The sequence below is a fragment of the Esox lucius genome, chromosome 3, assembly GCF_011004845.1.
Source record: "Esox lucius isolate fEsoLuc1 chromosome 3, fEsoLuc1.pri, whole genome shotgun sequence".
NCBI lineage: Eukaryota > Metazoa > Chordata > Actinopteri > Esociformes > Esocidae > Esox > Esox lucius.
Genome location: NC_047571.1, coordinates 16,738,820 through 16,756,141, shown reverse-complemented (window position 1 = coordinate 16,756,141; position 17,322 = coordinate 16,738,820). Strand labels below are relative to the sequence as shown.

The following is a 17,322-nucleotide window of genomic DNA, read 5'->3' as shown; positions in this document are numbered from 1 at the left end:
AACCAGTGGCCAAAAATCACAGAATGCGTCTTTAAGGGATGTGTTTTATACTGCCAGTACATCACATGAACTGCTCCCTGTCAATCAAGTCTTGTTTAAATGGCAAAGTAAAGGGAAAACTGGTTACTCTAGAGGGCATTTCTTTAGCACACTAAATAGTCATTGGTGTAGTGTAGTTAATAGACACTTTCTGGTGTAGTGTATAATATTTGACTATTGATTCTGTATTACCTTGTCTATTTTCAACCTTTGTTTTACCAGCTAACTAGTCATATACTCTGAAAAATGCAGATATGCTGAATTAAATACAGATATGAAACTTTCAGGATATTTTTTACCTGCTTGGATAGCCCATGTACCAGAGGTGATTGATATCTCAAAGGAAATACCCGACCACAGTGTTTTTATCAAACTCATGTTGATATTCCAAATTGTGTAGGCAGTTAATTTTTTCAAAATGTGCCAGCTGATTCCTCTGTACTCTTTTAGGCACATAATAAAATAAAGGTCACAGACTTTTAAAATCATTAATGCTTTCTCATTGCTGTAGAGTCCCACAGCTATTTAATTTAGCAAGAGGCTTTTTTCAACCAAGTATTTTGGTTTTAATTATTCTTGTTTGCCAAGAACTCAGTGAGTCGTGGTTTAATTTTTGTCTTATCTAATTTTTCTCTATAGAGAAGTACCATAGCAACAGAGTTAACCAAGCACTAGCCCATCTCTGATTGTTACCTAAAAATAGTAAATCACAGTTAATACAATTGCCTCATTCAGCGGTAATATAAAACACATTATTAACAATTCACAAGAACTAATATATAATTTGATATCCCATCTCTGTTTTCATGTGAAGCAATGTGTTAGGATCAAAATGTTAGGATTAAAAAGCTATTCACAAGTCAGCCATATATTATAAAATGATTTGTTTATTAAGGACACTATATATTTGTTAATAAAACCATTATCTTTTGTGAAATCTTCCATTCCTTGTTTTGAGGTCTTCCACCCAAATAGTATGTTAACGCAAATCTGAAGCACTACACATCATCAATTTCCTTTCATAGACTATACAGCACCACTTTTAATTTCAACACTTAAATCAAATTATTGTTATGCTCCTGCCCAGCCCCATTTCATTTTGTGATCAGATTTTCCTTACCCAAAGCCTTTTACTCTGTGGCATTATGGGGAATAGTGCTCAAGCACATCCTGTTACATTGCACATTGAGATTAAGCCTTTCAAAATATGTTTTGAGGTTAGTTATCAGCATAAAACATTTTTTTAATTATAATTTTAATAAACACAGTTTAAAGTAGCTTGTCTAAGCACTTTGGACATGATGCTACATATTACAATCTGCTTGCAATGTGCTTCTTATTGTCAACATCTTTACACTGACATGCCAAATAGCCAGCATCTTTTTAATATTGTTTCACTATTTATTTACAAGCCATTATAAAAAATATACAGTATATAAAATATTCACCTGGGATTGGTCAATTTTGATCATCATCAAATTTAGTAGAGAACATGAGGGTCTAAACTAGGCCTATTTATTCTGTGTAGGAAAAAAGAAAATGAAAGAAAATTGCAATTCTTTAAAGTAATCCCTCAAGTAACCGACCATATTATGTTTTCCCTTTTGTTAATTTGAATGTCCACTTTTATTTACATCACAGAAAAAGAAATATAACATTACACAAAGGGTTTATTATTATTTTTTTAAGATTGTACTAAGAGGAATATCTTCCAGTGAGTGGAGGTATAGACATTTTCATACAACCACATTTTCTGAATCTGTCTGACTGTGATCTGTAGCTAGGAATAACTGTCAATGATTTAACTTTGTGAATCTGCTCTAAATCTGGGTCCTGACCAGGTTGGATCCAAGAGGGATTACTGCTCACTGTACGTCTTGATTAAAAACACCTCTTGACTGACCTTCTTCTTGACAGACTCATCATACAGTAGCAACACTCATCCCTGTACCCTTCGCATCAATAAAAAAAAAAAGAACTAGCCTGCTGTACATTTCAAACCTGAGCCATTCTCTTTCATTTGACATTATGTGATTTGTATGTATAGTACATAACAAGAAAAATCTTTTACATGGACAATTCAAAAGTGCCATAGGGTTGATGAAAGTCAAATGAGTGTGTAATCCATAATACACAAATATTTCACAGTTTCTTCATTGAGAAACATACACTGGGGAAAATGAAGTGCCTCCATGTTATTATTACATTATCCAAACACACAGGGAAAACACACAAAGTTATGTAACACTGTGGTTCACATCTCCATCTAATCAATGGTCATTAATCTAATGATTATTCAAGGAAATTAGGAAATCAATCTGTTTATGTAAAAGATGTATTAAAAGAGGAGGGAAATAGATGTATTGTCAATAGAAATGGGTGATCCTTCCGATTGCTTTAATCATGAGAAAATCATGAGACGTCTTCTTGAAATGTTATTTTTTCATGAAGACAGCAAAATGTCCATAGCCACATACTTATACTGCCTGTTTGCCTGTTAAAAACAAATCCACTTGAACTTTCAAGAAATTGAAATAATTTTGTAGAAAAGATGTTACCCATTTTTCACATTGGAAATTTGATTATCTTGTGAAGTGTGAATCGTGTCGAGGACTGTCTGAGGATCTACCAAAAGACAAATAACTATGTTCAGAATAGTTTCCTCCATTCTGTGTCCACTGGTTCTGCATACACTCCTTTTGTGTTACAAATTGTTCAATGCACAATGCAATGCACAGGTCCAAACGTCCACACAGACATCCACACTGTTAAAATGTCCCTTTCTCTGAACAATATAAAACGTCTTTTCTAGAGGAAAAAAAAGGTCTGCCAATAAGTGTTCCATTAACATGTTGGATTCACACGTCCTTATTCACTGGACGACCTTGGGCAGGCTACAACACAGTGGATTAGGTTCTCTCCTCAGTCTGTCCAGGCCATGATGGAGGAGTGAGGAATTAGGGGAGGAAGATGTGTCAGGTGGTGTACTTGATTTTGGATGTCTGTGTATTACAGGAGACACCAGTGAGACCGGAAATACCCCCCGCGGTAGTGATGGCACCATGGCTCTCCACAAACATTGGATCCAGGCAAGCAACTTTGGCAGCGAAAAACGCATGGATGCAGTGTAGCACAGCAAAGAGATTAGAAAATTCCAGCTCCTGGGAAACAGAAAATAGGAGGTAACGTTACGGTATATTAATTAAACATTTGTTCAGAGTAGGATCGCTTTTGATATTGGCATCGGACAATAATGGCTATGATATAAAGGATCTGCATTGGTGGATTTCACTTTAGTCAGAGACACAGCAGACGGGTGTTACCTTGGCTTCAATAGCTTTATTGTCCTGATTTTGAAAAAGAAATTTGATCTTGCTCTTCCCATCATCAGATGATCCTTTCAGTTGGGAAAATTTGTATCTCCACAGCACTGCCTATATATGGGGATGGAGTAAACACAGTTGGAGATAGTTAATAAAGTTTACCTCCTCAAACTGAAAGAACCTTGTTTTGTGGTAAACTAATTAGCTCTTATCTACTTGATCCTAATTAGTCCCTTTAAAATGATCCATCTATAATTTTCGCTATCATACATTCACAAAGAAGTAATCTTTGCATGAATCTCTTTTTGCTGCACTCTCCAAATTAAATCCTGCAAGTAGTGCTGTCCGGTGGCCTGACAACCACCCCTCAACCTGATCCCCTGCTCATTTCTCCAGACCATCCCTGACAACCACCCCTCAACCTGATCCCCTGCTCATTTCTCCAGACCATCCCTGACAACCACCCCTCAACCTGATCCCCTGCTCATTTCTCCAGACCATCCCTGACAACCACCCCTCAACCTGATCCCCTGCTCATTTCTCCAGACCATCCCTGACAACCACCCCTCAACCAGATCCCCTGCTCATTTCTCCAGACCATCCCTGACAACCACCCCTCAACCCTATCCCCTGCTCATTTCTCTAGACCATCCCTGGCAATGTTCTCCCTCTCCTCTCTTATCTCATCCCAGACCACAGTATCCCTTTTCACTTCAAGATGGCCAGAGTTGCTTCCCTATTCAAGACACCAACTCTTGACCCCTATGACCTCAAAATCCTGATAGGTAATCATTCTTTATTTTTCCTTCCGAAACACTTAAGTGCTCCGACCTTCGTCATTATCGCTTGCAGAACAATCTCTTTGCTCCTAACCGGTCAGGCTACAGGAAGGGTCACGCAACCAAGACCACCTTCTGTGTCACCGAGGCTCTTCACACCGTCCAGGCTGACTCGTCTGCTGCCTTCAGCCCAGTGAATCATCAGATCCAGATCCTCTTTTCCATCCTATCTGGCAGGCCACAGAGACCCAGATGATGTGCAGAGGATCAGTTACTGCTCCACAGGCCTTTACCATTGGTGTCCTCCTGGGCTATGTTCTAGGCCCTCTGCTCTTCTCCTGATTTACCAAGTCATTTGTCTCTTGTCATATCTGGGGTTTTCCTCTTATTGCTTTAAAGATGACCCTCTTTTCTCCTTCTCCTCTTCGAACATCTTTCTTGAAAGTCAGCACACAGTATTAAGTTCAACCTCAACAAGACTGAGCTCTACAAGACCTCTCCTACATGGTTGACACCTCCAGTGACCCCTCCCAGAATGCAAAGGACCCTCATGTGAACCTGGACAACACTAGGTTTTACATTTTCCCTGTGTATCCCTTTCTGTCTGAATTTTGTTCATGAATAGAATTAAAACTGTATATGCCATGAAAAAGGAATGTGCACATAAGAAACAGGAAAATTAAGTAACATGCAATAGGAGGCAATACTTTCGCTCTAGGGACTCCACACAGATATGAATCCTGTGAGTGCCTAAGCCAAGGCCGGCTTTCTATCTGATTCAATTATTAAACATTCTCCACTATGTGCATTGTATAACAATGGCAGTTTAAATATGAATTCTACATTACACTTGTTCTGGTAAACAATACCCTGCCTGTCATTAGTATACCAGCCCACTGCGAGACTCTGGGAGGAGAAAAATCCTTTGATTCACTGTGTAGGAATTAGGCCAAGAAACACAGCGAACAATATAGTTGTCACTGTGTCCTGTTTGTTCACATTATGTTTTCTGGTGGAGTAGTTCTTGGTAAGAGGCCAGTGAACTCCAGGCAGAAAGGAAGGGATTTGGACTGGAGAAAAACTGTCATCCATAAACATGTGCTAAGAATTTCAAAATGAACACAATGCAGAAAAAGTACAAAACATACAGCATAGTTTGAATGGTAAAACATTGTAATTGCATCAAGACTAGTTATATTTTTAATACAGCTTTACAGAAACATACCAATTACCCACTGGTTACACAACATTTTAGCAATGGATATTTGAGTATTTTTTGTCATGAAGAACAAAGCTAATGTCATCATTCCCTGTTCAATAAATATACCCCTAAATATAGAAAAGTTGTGAACATGCAATTATAATGATATTTAACACACATTGCACACTTTTTGTCTATAAAGCCCTTTTGCACAGATTCACAGACTATCCACTCTCCTTATTAGCATAGAGAAGCAGTTTCCACCGAAGTTCATTGTATTAGTGATACCTTCAGTTTCTGCTGAGCTAGGAAAATCTGAGTATGATTGAAATGTCTAGGCTACATTTCTAGTCTTTTCCTTGGCAACAGCTTTTTCTCTTTCCTCCATCACCTCACCTTCTCTCTTTTTATTTATCTGTCCTCCTGTGTCTCTTGCCTTCCCAAAGTTTAGCTTTGTTTGGCCGTATCTTTCCATTTTTATCCGTGTCAGTCTAGAAAGAAAACTCATGGTCAATCACTGAATTTATATAAATAAACATCCTCCACAAAATCTATTATTCTACTGTACCCTTGTAATTTCAATCAACAGTCAAGATTTCATGAAGTGAAGATAAATACAAATGTAGCTCCCCATTGTCAACTCAAAAAGGTTACGGTTGCTTGGATATTAGTCAGGGTCTAATCACTTTGAAATTAAACTCAATTAAACTACAAGACAAGAATGTGAGAATTTGTGTTTACTACATTAGCTAACCAGCCAAGCCAGCTAGCTAAGTGTACAAAATGTACATTCCCAGTGTTTAGATGATATCTAGAGATAAATGAAAGTAAGCTGGTTACATAACAGTTAAAAAGAAATATGCAATTTCTCTAGCCACCTATCATGCTTGTCTTCATTATCAGCAGTCTCTCACTAACTTTACAAAACACTGCAGCTACCACTCTTCATCACCCCGGGAAACACTGCCAAAGAAGGACCTGAAGGTTTTATAGAACTATGATCACAGCCTTCACAACAAACAAGTCATCACAATGGCAATCATTAAAGCAGGTGGTGATCTTGAATTCGAGAAAATGTTTGCTTTAGAAAATAGCTTTTTTATTTCTTATCTGTTTCTCACCACATTTATTCAGTGTGTAAAAAAACTAATGGAAAGACTGGCACAGCACATGACCATAGTGTCCTCAATGGTAGATGCAGGTATGTCTGTATACACCTCTGACAAAATGTTAGCTCCAAAGAATGGTGGGTGACCTAGAGGCATTCTGGAGTCCAATTGGCTGCCTCAGTTGTACACATACAGAATGGACTGCAGCGGTATATTATATATCCAATAAATCATAAAATGAACAAAGAACATTAAAAAGACCAATTTGGAGTTCCTGCACCCAAATATAAACAAAGCTGGCACCTAAAATACATACAGGCAACTATTCCAATCCAAGTGAAGCATTGCTCTCAACAGTTTTGTCTGTAAGTCAATCATTGTGGGCGGGATTGGCAGGATACTTGTGAGTCACAGAGTTGGAATGGGTTCATTGAGACCTCATTGTGGGTGGGCGTTTAAGGGAAGGCAGTGGATTAGTAATGTAGTCAGAAAAACACCTAAATTATATTTGTGGCAAAAATCTCAATTTGTTCTCTGCTCTGTAAAGTAATAATGGATTCCTTTTTAAGGGGCTCCCAAATGGCAGAGCAGCTGCATACATTTTGCCAGTTCAAATCCTGGCCACAACATACTGACAGGGCCGGGGGTCTTGAGTGCAAATGGTATCATCCAGAGTTGCTGGACAGGGTCTCATCTCGTAAATCTTCGGCGATTGGGGATCGGGCTGCAAGCTGATTCATGGTTGCTGGCCGGTGATTACATCCTCCTTCAAGCAGGTGGATGCCAGCAAGTGCATCCTGTTTGTGCAAGCAGTGTGATAACCAGAAGGTGGCGAGAGGTGCACATATGTCCTAATAATCTTTATGTGCTCATTGGTAGCCTTCAGTTAAAAAAAGGTTAGCAGGTTTAGTGTCAGGTCCTGACTATGGGGAGGCATCTCTATGTGCCTGGGGGTGATAGTCAGGGCCTGACAGCAGAAGTGCCTCTAAGCATCTCTACACTGCAGTTTTGGTTATCCCCCAATTAGAGGCAACCGCACTGTGTTGCCTCTAATTGGGGATCCTGTTGCTCTCCATTTTGTGTGGATCATTGTTAGTGTGTGTGTGACACTACAGTTCTCGATTGGTGACTTGCCTTTGTATTTGTTAGTTTTGGAAGGAGACAAATAAAAGGAATTTTTTTATAGCTCTGCGCCTCGTGTCCTGCCTACCCACGGCCGTGACATTTAGGCTTGGTTAAGACCCTGGATGATACACCAATGGGATATATATGACAACACTGATTACGGGGAAAAGTGTATGTATCCTTTAACAACATATCTGATTTCACAAGAAAATAATGTTAATGTACCCATAATGCATGTTACCTTTGAAGCAGCATCGAAACAGACAAAGCCCATACTGAAGTCTATGGTCAATCCCATCAGATGGCTCTCCATGATGCAAGCATATGTTTTGCACTGTGGACAGGCAACAGTGCATGACATTAGTTACCAGAGGCATATATGAGACAGCATAGCGTACCTTCAGAAGCTCAATGAAACATGCCAAAAGGACATCCAGTAAATCAATTGTTACGAGAGAATGACCAAGCTTGGCCATATGCTGCCCGTTTTCTTACTATTGCCTAGCTCTGTCTCACTCCCTACCCTCACATTTCGGAGCTGTGATTGGTTTCAAGTGACACTTTAGATGGAATAATTTCCGGATGAACAAGTTCATGAATATATTACAGGTGTATATTACAGGTATCCTAAATACAATATTGCCTATTTTACTTTCAGTGTTAAGTAAACGCTAAAATGCGCCATCATTAAGCTTTAACACAAATAATAAAACTGCATGTTAAATAGGCCATTCTGTATTTTTTAATAAATTACTTGGAAGAAAGAATGTAGATGCAATATATCTATTATTGTGGAAATGAATACTATTGACACATAGTAAGTAGAACAAATTAACAGCTAATCTGTATTACTATGCAAATTTCAAGTCACACCACCCTTTCAGTTGATTTCCATGGAAATACCAAGGAATGCAAAGTCAGAGAATGTAGTTATAACTAACTTCATCTTATTAACTTGTAAATACAAATACACCATTCTCTTTACAAGTAATAGATAGAAAACCCCAATGAACCTACAATGTAGTTAACAAATTAGCCAAGTGAATCCCTTTATGTCACCCTCTTGGGTTGGCATTCTCTTTAATTGTTTCTGTTATTCAGTTACCACATTCTTAGTAACAGGGTTGTAAAATGAAGTGCTGTCTGTTTTGACAAAGACACAATGTATTTAATTGTGAGGTAACTTCAACCAAAGACAACAGCAACCCGGTCAACCATCTTAACTTATTGTTTACTGTAACATTTTAAGGCAAGATGGCTGTAAAAGTATGTGGCGTCGGTATCCACAGGTAGACAGAACGTAGTTGAACAATTTGTTTAATGCCGCCTAATTCTGTGTTTCACCTACAGAGTAGGTTTGTCTTTGAAGTGTGCCAGACAGCTTTTTGGGTCTTTCAATATGTTTTCTGTCTTCACCATGACCAGGTTCTTCTAGCAATCTGACAAAACTGTTTTTGTGCTCAAATAAACAATAACAGTCTAAATAAAGAGCATTAATTCATTTTCTCAAGTGGCTCAAGTAGATGTTTGCACAGTACTGTGTGTAATAAGAGGGCTGTAAAATGAAGAGTCATGTTTCATAGTAGGTATGAAATAGTTGCAGGTTTAACACAACATTGGTTTAGTCTATATCTCACTGTATAATTCAAGGGTACATTAGAGTTAAAAAGGCAGTAAGAAAATTAACCCAAAACAATAATCTCCAAGATCAACACAACACTTGAGACAATCGTGGGTTTCTATGTCATGGAGTCAACAAGAAGAAACAAGATAGGTGTTCCTGATTACAGTAGACACCCTGATGAGATCATCAGCTGCACATCATGATTTTAACACAATTCAAGCAGTTAAGGGTCACTTAAGGTTACTCCTATCAAACATGTTAGACAACTGTGATGGACTGAGGCTGTCTGAATACAAAAACACAATAAAATACATTCTGGACAAAACACCCAAGCTAATAAACAAAGGTTGACAATATGAAACATCTTCTGAGACACACCCTAAAGAAACTGTACCACCCGAAATATAAATTCTGAAAGTAGAAAAGAAGTAGTAGTGCTAACAAGTATACTGTTAATACTCCACATGATATAGGAGAATGATAAACGTACATATTTGAATTGCCAGCTGTTAAATTGGCTACCTGCAATGTTTGTCTTTTTGTGAAATTAAATGTTTGCTCATGGGATGCTTGACATAGATGCTTTACACATGACATTTACTGTATTTTCATATAAACTATAATGAATTGGTGTGGATATCTGTAATTAGTTTGCAGCATAGGTAGTTCCTTCCACCACAGAAGTTCATACAGTACAGTATGTGAAAACAGACACCACTTTATTTGACATTGTACTCTAATGGTAGTGTAAACAACCATAAGATGATGGACAGAGTTGCTGTTGTCTATTTTGAGTGCAGGTGTCCTTAGCTGTGGTACGTCACAATTAACTACATTGTATCTAATCAGACACAACTTTATACAACCCTATTACTCAAAAGATACATGGTCATTCATTTTCTAAAGAGCCATTAATGGGGGAAAAATCTGAACTGGGCTGCCTGTGCAAATGATGAGGCTAATTGTTTATTCAACATATGGGAACATGCACAGCTGAGGAACATACTTCCTGAGAGTACACATTTCAATAACTTAACAACAATATACATTTTAAATGTGATCAATATAAAATCCTCCAAAGTTCCTCGCCAACATATATAACCCAGTTTCCATAAAAGTTGGCACGCTGTGTAAAATGTAAAGGAAAACAGAATGCAATGATGTGTAAATAATTTAAACCCTATATTCAATTGTACAAAGACAAAAGGTGAAGTGGAAAACTGTCCTATGGTCTGACAAATAAAACTTTGAAGTCACCATTAATGCTGAACAATACATACAGGTTTTGGGGCAACATATGCTGCCATCCAAACAACATCTTCAGGGAAGGCCTTGTTTGTTTCAGCAAGACAACACCAAACCACATTCTGTACATATTACAAAAGCATGGCTCTGCAGTAAAAGAGTCCGGGTGCTAAACTGGCCTGCCTGCAGTCCCGACCTGTCATCCATTCAAAACATTTGGCACATTATGAAACAAAAAATACCACAAAGGAGACCCAGAAATGTTGTGGAGCTGAAATCCTGTATCAAGTAAGAAGGGAACACATTTCACTTTCAAAACTACAGCACTTGGTCTCCTCAGTTCCCAAACACAGATTAGAGTTAAAAGAAGAGGTGCTGCAACACAGTGGAAAACATGCCCCGTCCCAACTTTTTTGAAACGTGTTGCTGGCATCAAATTCAAAATGGCATCAAATGCAAAATGTTAAATGTGGTCTTTGTATTATTTTAAATTAAATACAGGGATAAATGATTTGCACATCATTGCATTCTGTTTTTATTTGCATTTTACGCAGCGTCCCAACTTTTTTTTTTTAAACGCCTTGAAATATATTTAGGGTACCTGTATTCTCTCCACCTCCAGGAACGTAGCCATCTGAAATGCCTTCTCCCAAATGAGCAGCTCACACTCCAGCTCTACGCTGTAGAACAGGTCTTCTCCACACTCCGTCTGGACACTGAAGCAGTGCTTTCGCTTGTCCAATAGGTCACTGTCCTGAGAGAAACATGTTCGTCATGTTTGCCATCACACGGGTTAGCAAATTTGAGACATTTTCAGTCATATTTTAAATGGTAATAACATAATTTGCCACCATGCTTTTAATCTGCACATGAGACAGGCTAGGACTCATGTACTGTATGCAGATGAGGAGTTTAGAGATTCACTGAGGGGAAGTGACAAACATTGGCTGGAATTCAATCAGCATTCAGGTCAAAATTCAGAGGCTGTTTAAAACCATTGTTACACATATAGGTAATGCAGCGAGTCACAGTTGTGCGTGTGATGTTTTCCGAATGACCAGCTCAGGCAGTATGTTGGAGTGAACACGGCTGCTTGATAAATGAATAAGTGGAGCTGTTGTTGCGGCTGTGAGGATTTCTAAATCAAGTGTCAACACCCTCCACCCACGGGACCTGCTGCTCCGCATTTCAAACACAAAGTGCATGGGGAAAAGTTTGAGAAACTTCCAGTTAGAACCACTTCCAGTAGCAACATTGTGAGTTCCACAGACATATTATAGAGAAACCAGTGTTTTGAGAAATAGTCTTGCGAAGATGAAATGAGCATAGAGGTCTTCTACTTTGAATGGTTTGTCTTTTGAACACATTATGAAATCTACAAGTTTAATAATCTAAACAGAGTGATGCAACTCTACAGTAACTGCTTCACAGTCCATCTGCTTCATTGCATCATGGGATCTAACCTGGTCTCAGTATTCAATGTCTGCAGGTCCAGTAGAAGACTGTTCAGGGGATAGTGTGAGGGCAGTTGGTAGAGATGCCTTGTCTCATTGCACTTAAGCGACTACTTGTAGTGGGTCAGACAGACAACTTTGAGTTTAATCTTTGTTGTTAGCCAACCAATGCTTTCACCTCTGGGCACATAAGTTCTGGCAAATACTTTCTGGTTGAGCAAACAGTGAGATAGGAGCAGAATGGCTGTGGGTGATGTGCATTAGAGGAAACAATTATTGATCTTCAACTGTCCCCTGCTTGCTGGGAGTTGCTATGATGTAACAAAGCCTTTGTCACAAATTAGACATCACCAACTTGGGAGGAGATGAACCTGGAGTAAAATGTATCAGGAATAAAATTCAAATAATTCTAAACATTATAGGTGAAAAAGTTATTGCCTTACCTTTAAAATTTTACACATAATCTCATATACAGAGAAGCTTTTCTCTGCCCTGGTCCAGTCCCATGTTGTCACCTGCAGCAATCCACAGTAAATATAACTGTACTAAAATATAGTAATACTATACTACTATACTATACAAATATTATACTAACATCAATTATATATACTAATTATATATACTAATATAGATATACTCTTGGTTTGTCAATGGACTACACACATATTAACCAACACGTTAACACACTGTCAGGTAGTTTGTTGATAATATGAATATCTGTGGTCAAATTAACTCACATATAAGCCTTGGGTATTGTATAAAAACCTATTAGCAAGCCAACCCTGTTCACAGGTATGGTTTCAATTTCAGAATTGTAAGTTTGGGGAATTAATTATGTCAATAAAGATCCTGCTTATACATTGTTATGTCAGATTTTAACGAATCCCAGCCATTGTTAAATACTAGGAAAGCACCATCTTAAACCAGGCATTAAAATAAAATGTTACCTTTGTTACCAAAGGAAAGACTATACAACTTACAGAAGGATATACAACTTACAGGAGGTTATACAAAATACAGGAGGTTATACAACATACAGGAGGTTATACAACATACAGGAGGTTATACAACTTACAAGAGGTTATACAACTTACAGGAGGTTATACAACTTACAGGAGGTTATACAACTTACAGGAGGTGCTGAGAACTTAAAGAGTGAGGAGCCCCGTAGGGCGAGGAACTTAGGAGAATACATTCGGTCCTGAACGGAGTCCTGCTCCTTCTCATCAACCCACCCCATGTAGATAATCTATCAGACAGGAAGAGTGGGGTAAGAGAGAAAAGAGAAGCGGGGGAAATTGAGAGAAATAGAGAGTGGTAAAAATGGAAAGGAAGAGCGGTAGCACAATAAATTAAGTCAGGAATGCAGCGAGCCACAGTGAAAATGTTTGCTTGCATTTTTCTCCCTAACTTTTGATTGGATGACAAAACTACAAAAAGATTCAGAACCAGCATGAGCACTTGTTCAATTCCAGTGTATTTTAATTGCCTCGACGATAACAGATGAGATGGCAAATTACTTCATGATTTTGTCATTGGGGGACTGAAGATGGATTCATTATTTCAACAAGTTCATGATCCATTTCTTGGCTGGTGGAAGGAATGGTGAGGAAGTGAGGACAAAGGGAACCTGTTTTATACTCCCTCCCAGATGATTTCTATCGGTTTTGACTTTATGATGCCTACATTCTCCCTCTTTCTTGAAACAAACAAAAATGAATGCAATATCATATTATGTATTGTACAATAGACTGTCATGATAACTTATTGTCAACAGCGATGATTATTTCAAAATTGAATGTCAAATGTTTTAGACTGGCGAGTTCAAACATTGAGTTTTCAATGCCACAAAATGAAAACACTTAAAAATCCCTACAATAGAGCTTTCCAGCTGGCTCTGTATCACAGCCCTCAATCAATCAAATTTGTTTTATAAAGCCCTTTTTACATCAGCAGTTGCCACAAAGTGCTTTTACAAAACACCCAGCCTGAAACCCCAATGAGCAAACAACAACAGGGTTGATGCACAGTGGCAAGGAAAAACTCCAGAAAAGGGTAAAAAAAAAAAAGGGTCAAAAACCTAGAGAGGAACCAAGATCTGAAGGGTGGCCAGTCCTCTTCTGTTGTGCTGAAGAGGACTAACATTTTAAGAGTAGAAATTGAAATAATTAATAAATGCATGTGGGATGTATCCACACTCTATAAAACATAATCCCATCCCAATCAAAAGCACAATCAAAAGCACAACCAGATGGTAAGTGTAAACAGAGCATGATAAAGGAAAAAGGAAAAATTAGAGGGCGCATTTGATTTACAAAGAAGAAAGAGAACTGACCCTACTCCCCCAGCACAATAATTTAGCAGTTTAAAACCTTGGAGCTGAGACCAGGGGATCCAGTGACACTGTGGCCCTATCTGGGGGAGGCCCTGGACAGGACCCAACAGGCAGGAAGTCACTCCACCCACTTTGCCAAGCATCACCCACAGGGACACCAACCAAGCACAACCAGGGCTGAGTATCGCCCACAGAATTAACTGGGTGAGCTAAACTTAATAGATAGCTCACCCAAAGAAGTGCATGCAGCATTGAATGAGGTATTGAAATTGCATTCACTATTGAATTAAGTATTGAAAGTGCTTGCATTATGGGCATTATGTCTCTGAGCATGTGTGGCAAATAGTCAAAAAGATGAAGATATATAAACTAGCCTATTAGAACCACTTTGTAGTCAATACGACACAGTTTTCTTGCAACAGAAATATCCTAGACTAAATTGTTCATGTATATGCATGTCATATATACCAGACCACAGCAAAAAAATAAATAGTCAATTGCAGGCATTGTGTTTTAGGTAATAATTTAAAACATATTTAGTTGATCGTTGCAGATTAGGAATTTAGATTGCCTAACATCTCAGTGAATCTTCCACTGCGCTATCATTCAATATGTTTCAGTCTGAGACTCCTTCCATAGCAGTGTTTTATGTGACATCAAAAAGAGGGATGTTGTGAAAAAAAGTATTTTTGTTCCGGCACCTCAATACTTTTTAGGAAACATGTACAATTTACTGTCTCCTACCGACTAGAAATTGACAAAGACACATCCCTGCTGCGCATATATTTCTCCTGAATAAATGTTCTGAAAATAATGTCAATGTTACAGCTTGAAGTAGCCTACCGCCTCCCTGTGATAGCCCTCAATGATTGAATTACCAATAGGACATACAAGTGTCAGGTGGGGTAAACCATCCATCAGGCCTCTGTCTGAACCCCAATCAAACCACATTATAGCCTAATGATCAGCTAGGACTCCAGGACATGTGCATGCCCACCCAGAGACTTTCCAGATATAGAGGGATTAATATGTCGTAGTAACAGTAGAAGTAGTAGTAGTAGTAGCAGTATCCATAGTAATACCAGTAGTAGTTCCATTATTTGAAGTAGTAGTAGTATTACCAGTAGTAGGACCAGTTCTGGTGGTAGTAGTAGCAGTAGTAGTGGTGGTAATAGTTGGAGTAGTACTACTAGTGGTGGTAGTAGCAGTACTGGTGGTGGTAATGCTAGTAGCAGTTGTGGTGGTAGCTGCATTAGTAGTAGTGGAGGTAGTAATAGTAAAAGTAGTAGTAGTTGTAGTGGTGATGGCAATAGTAGTAGTATTAGTATTAGTAGTAGTAGTAGTAGTAGTAGTAGTGGTGGTAATAGTAGTAGTAGTGGTGGTGGTAGTAGCAGTACTGGTGGTGTTAATGCTAGTAGCAGTGGTGATGGTTGCATTAGTAGTAGTATTAGTGGTGGTGGTAATAGTAGAAGTACTACTCGTAGTAGTAGTAGTAGTAGCAGCAGCAGTAGTAGTGGCGGTAGTAGCTGTACTGGTTGTGGTAATAGTAGAAGTAGTAGTAGTAGTAGTAGTAGTGTTAGTAGCAGTACTGGTGGTGGTAATAGTAGTAGTAGTGGTGGTAGTAGCATTACTGGTGCTGGTAATGGTAGTAGTAGTGGTGGTAGTAGTAATAGTAGTGGTGGTAATAGTAGTAGTAGTAGTAGTGGTGGTGGTAATAGTAGTAGTAGTGTTAGTAGCAGGACTGGTGGTGGTATTAGTAGTAGTGGTAATAGTAGTAGTAGTAGTGGTAATAGTAGTAGTAGTGTTAGTAGCAGTACTGGTGGTGGTAATAGTAGTAGTGGTAATAGTAATAGTAGTAGTAGTGTTAGTAGCAGAACTGGTGGTGGTAATAGTAGAAGTAGTAGTAGTAGTAGTAGTAGTGGTAGTAGCATTACTGGTGGTGGTAATGGTAGTAGTAGTGGTGGTAGTAGAAGCAGTGGTGGTAATGGTAGTAGTAGTAGTAGTAATGGTGATGGTAATATAAGTAGTGGGGGTAATGATAGTACTATTATTATTAGTAGTAGTAGTGGTGGTATTGGTAGTAGTAGTAGTATTAGTAGTAGTATAACTTCCATCTTACCTGTTGATTAACTGGAAAGTTTCTGTTTATCTTCTTCACCTGTAAAATAAAGCATTAATCTTACTAAGCCATTATATATTGATCATATTTTATAGTACTTGACGTTAGTCCAGAGGCAAGACATTTATACTGCATGTTTGTTTAACCAAGACACCACTTTCTCAATTTTTAACATTCGCATCTTATCCTAACATAAACACTACTTCATATATAGCTTCATCATTTATTTAAAAGAAAGCACTGTCAAGCTCTGTCTAGTATGTAATACTACAGCCCAGACAAGCTGACAAATTGGAACTCCGTTTTTATAGTTGTCTAGCTGATATTATACAGTGTATGCTGTATGTAAACATAAAAGAAGAATCATAATTGTGTACTCAAAAACAAAAATTTGTTCCAAGATTTAAAAAAAAGACAAATGTTTGTTTGATGATTGGGACCCAGAAACTCATAACAATTTATTTTAGGGAAACATTTATTTGGTAGACCGCTCATTTATTTTAATAGCCCAACAGATATGGACCCCAATAACTGTTATTGCTACTGTATTTTCTTGAAAGATTTTTTGTTCAAAAGATGAAGTGGGTGCAGAACAAACACCTGTTAGATTTATTTAACATCGAAATGAAACATTATTCTGAAGTTATTATCATACCCTCAACAAGCACAAACACACATTTATTTTCTCTCTCTCTCTGTCTCTCTCTCTCTCCCCCAGTCTCCCTCCCTCTCTCTGTCTCTCCCTCCCTCAGTCTCTGCTTGTAATAAAGCTGGGGAGCCATGGGAGGAATAGAGATAGAGAGAGCAGTGAGGCTGCAAATGAAAACATTCTGCTAGATTACAGGTACCAGCAGCTACACCCGTGTTCAAACACTATTTCAAATCTTTCCAACAGGTTGACTTTCTGCTCTAGCCTACCTTGACTGCCAGATGGGAGGGATTCACAAATATGGGAGTATACTATTTCGT

General features: G+C 38.4%; 1 protein-coding gene across 6 annotated transcripts in view; it reads right to left on the bottom strand.

Annotated features, from left to right (window-relative positions):
* Positions 1-930: 930 nt before the first annotated feature.
* The window catches only part of sntg1 (syntrophin, gamma 1), a 49,663-nt gene continuing 33,271 nt past the window's right edge, over positions 931-17,322 (bottom strand). For 3 of the 6 annotated variants that reach the window (XM_034288528.1, XM_034288530.1, XM_034288531.1), the window contains 7 exons: positions 16,354-16,392; positions 13,032-13,148; positions 12,343-12,414; positions 11,047-11,199; positions 7,818-7,910; positions 3,363-3,473; positions 931-3,200 (listed from right to left, as the gene is read on the bottom strand). In XM_034288528.1, the coding sequence (XP_034144419.1) occupies positions 3,015-3,200; positions 3,363-3,473; positions 7,818-7,910; positions 11,047-11,199; positions 12,343-12,414; positions 13,032-13,148; positions 16,354-16,392 (771 nt within the window). In that variant the 3' untranslated portion in view covers positions 931-3,014. Of the gene's footprint in view, positions 3,201-3,362; positions 7,249-7,817; positions 7,911-11,046; positions 11,200-12,342; positions 12,415-13,031; positions 13,149-16,353; positions 16,393-17,322 lie in introns of those variants that run through there. The other 3 variants (XM_034288539.1, XM_034288535.1, XM_020041668.2) reach the window with 3 other exon arrangements.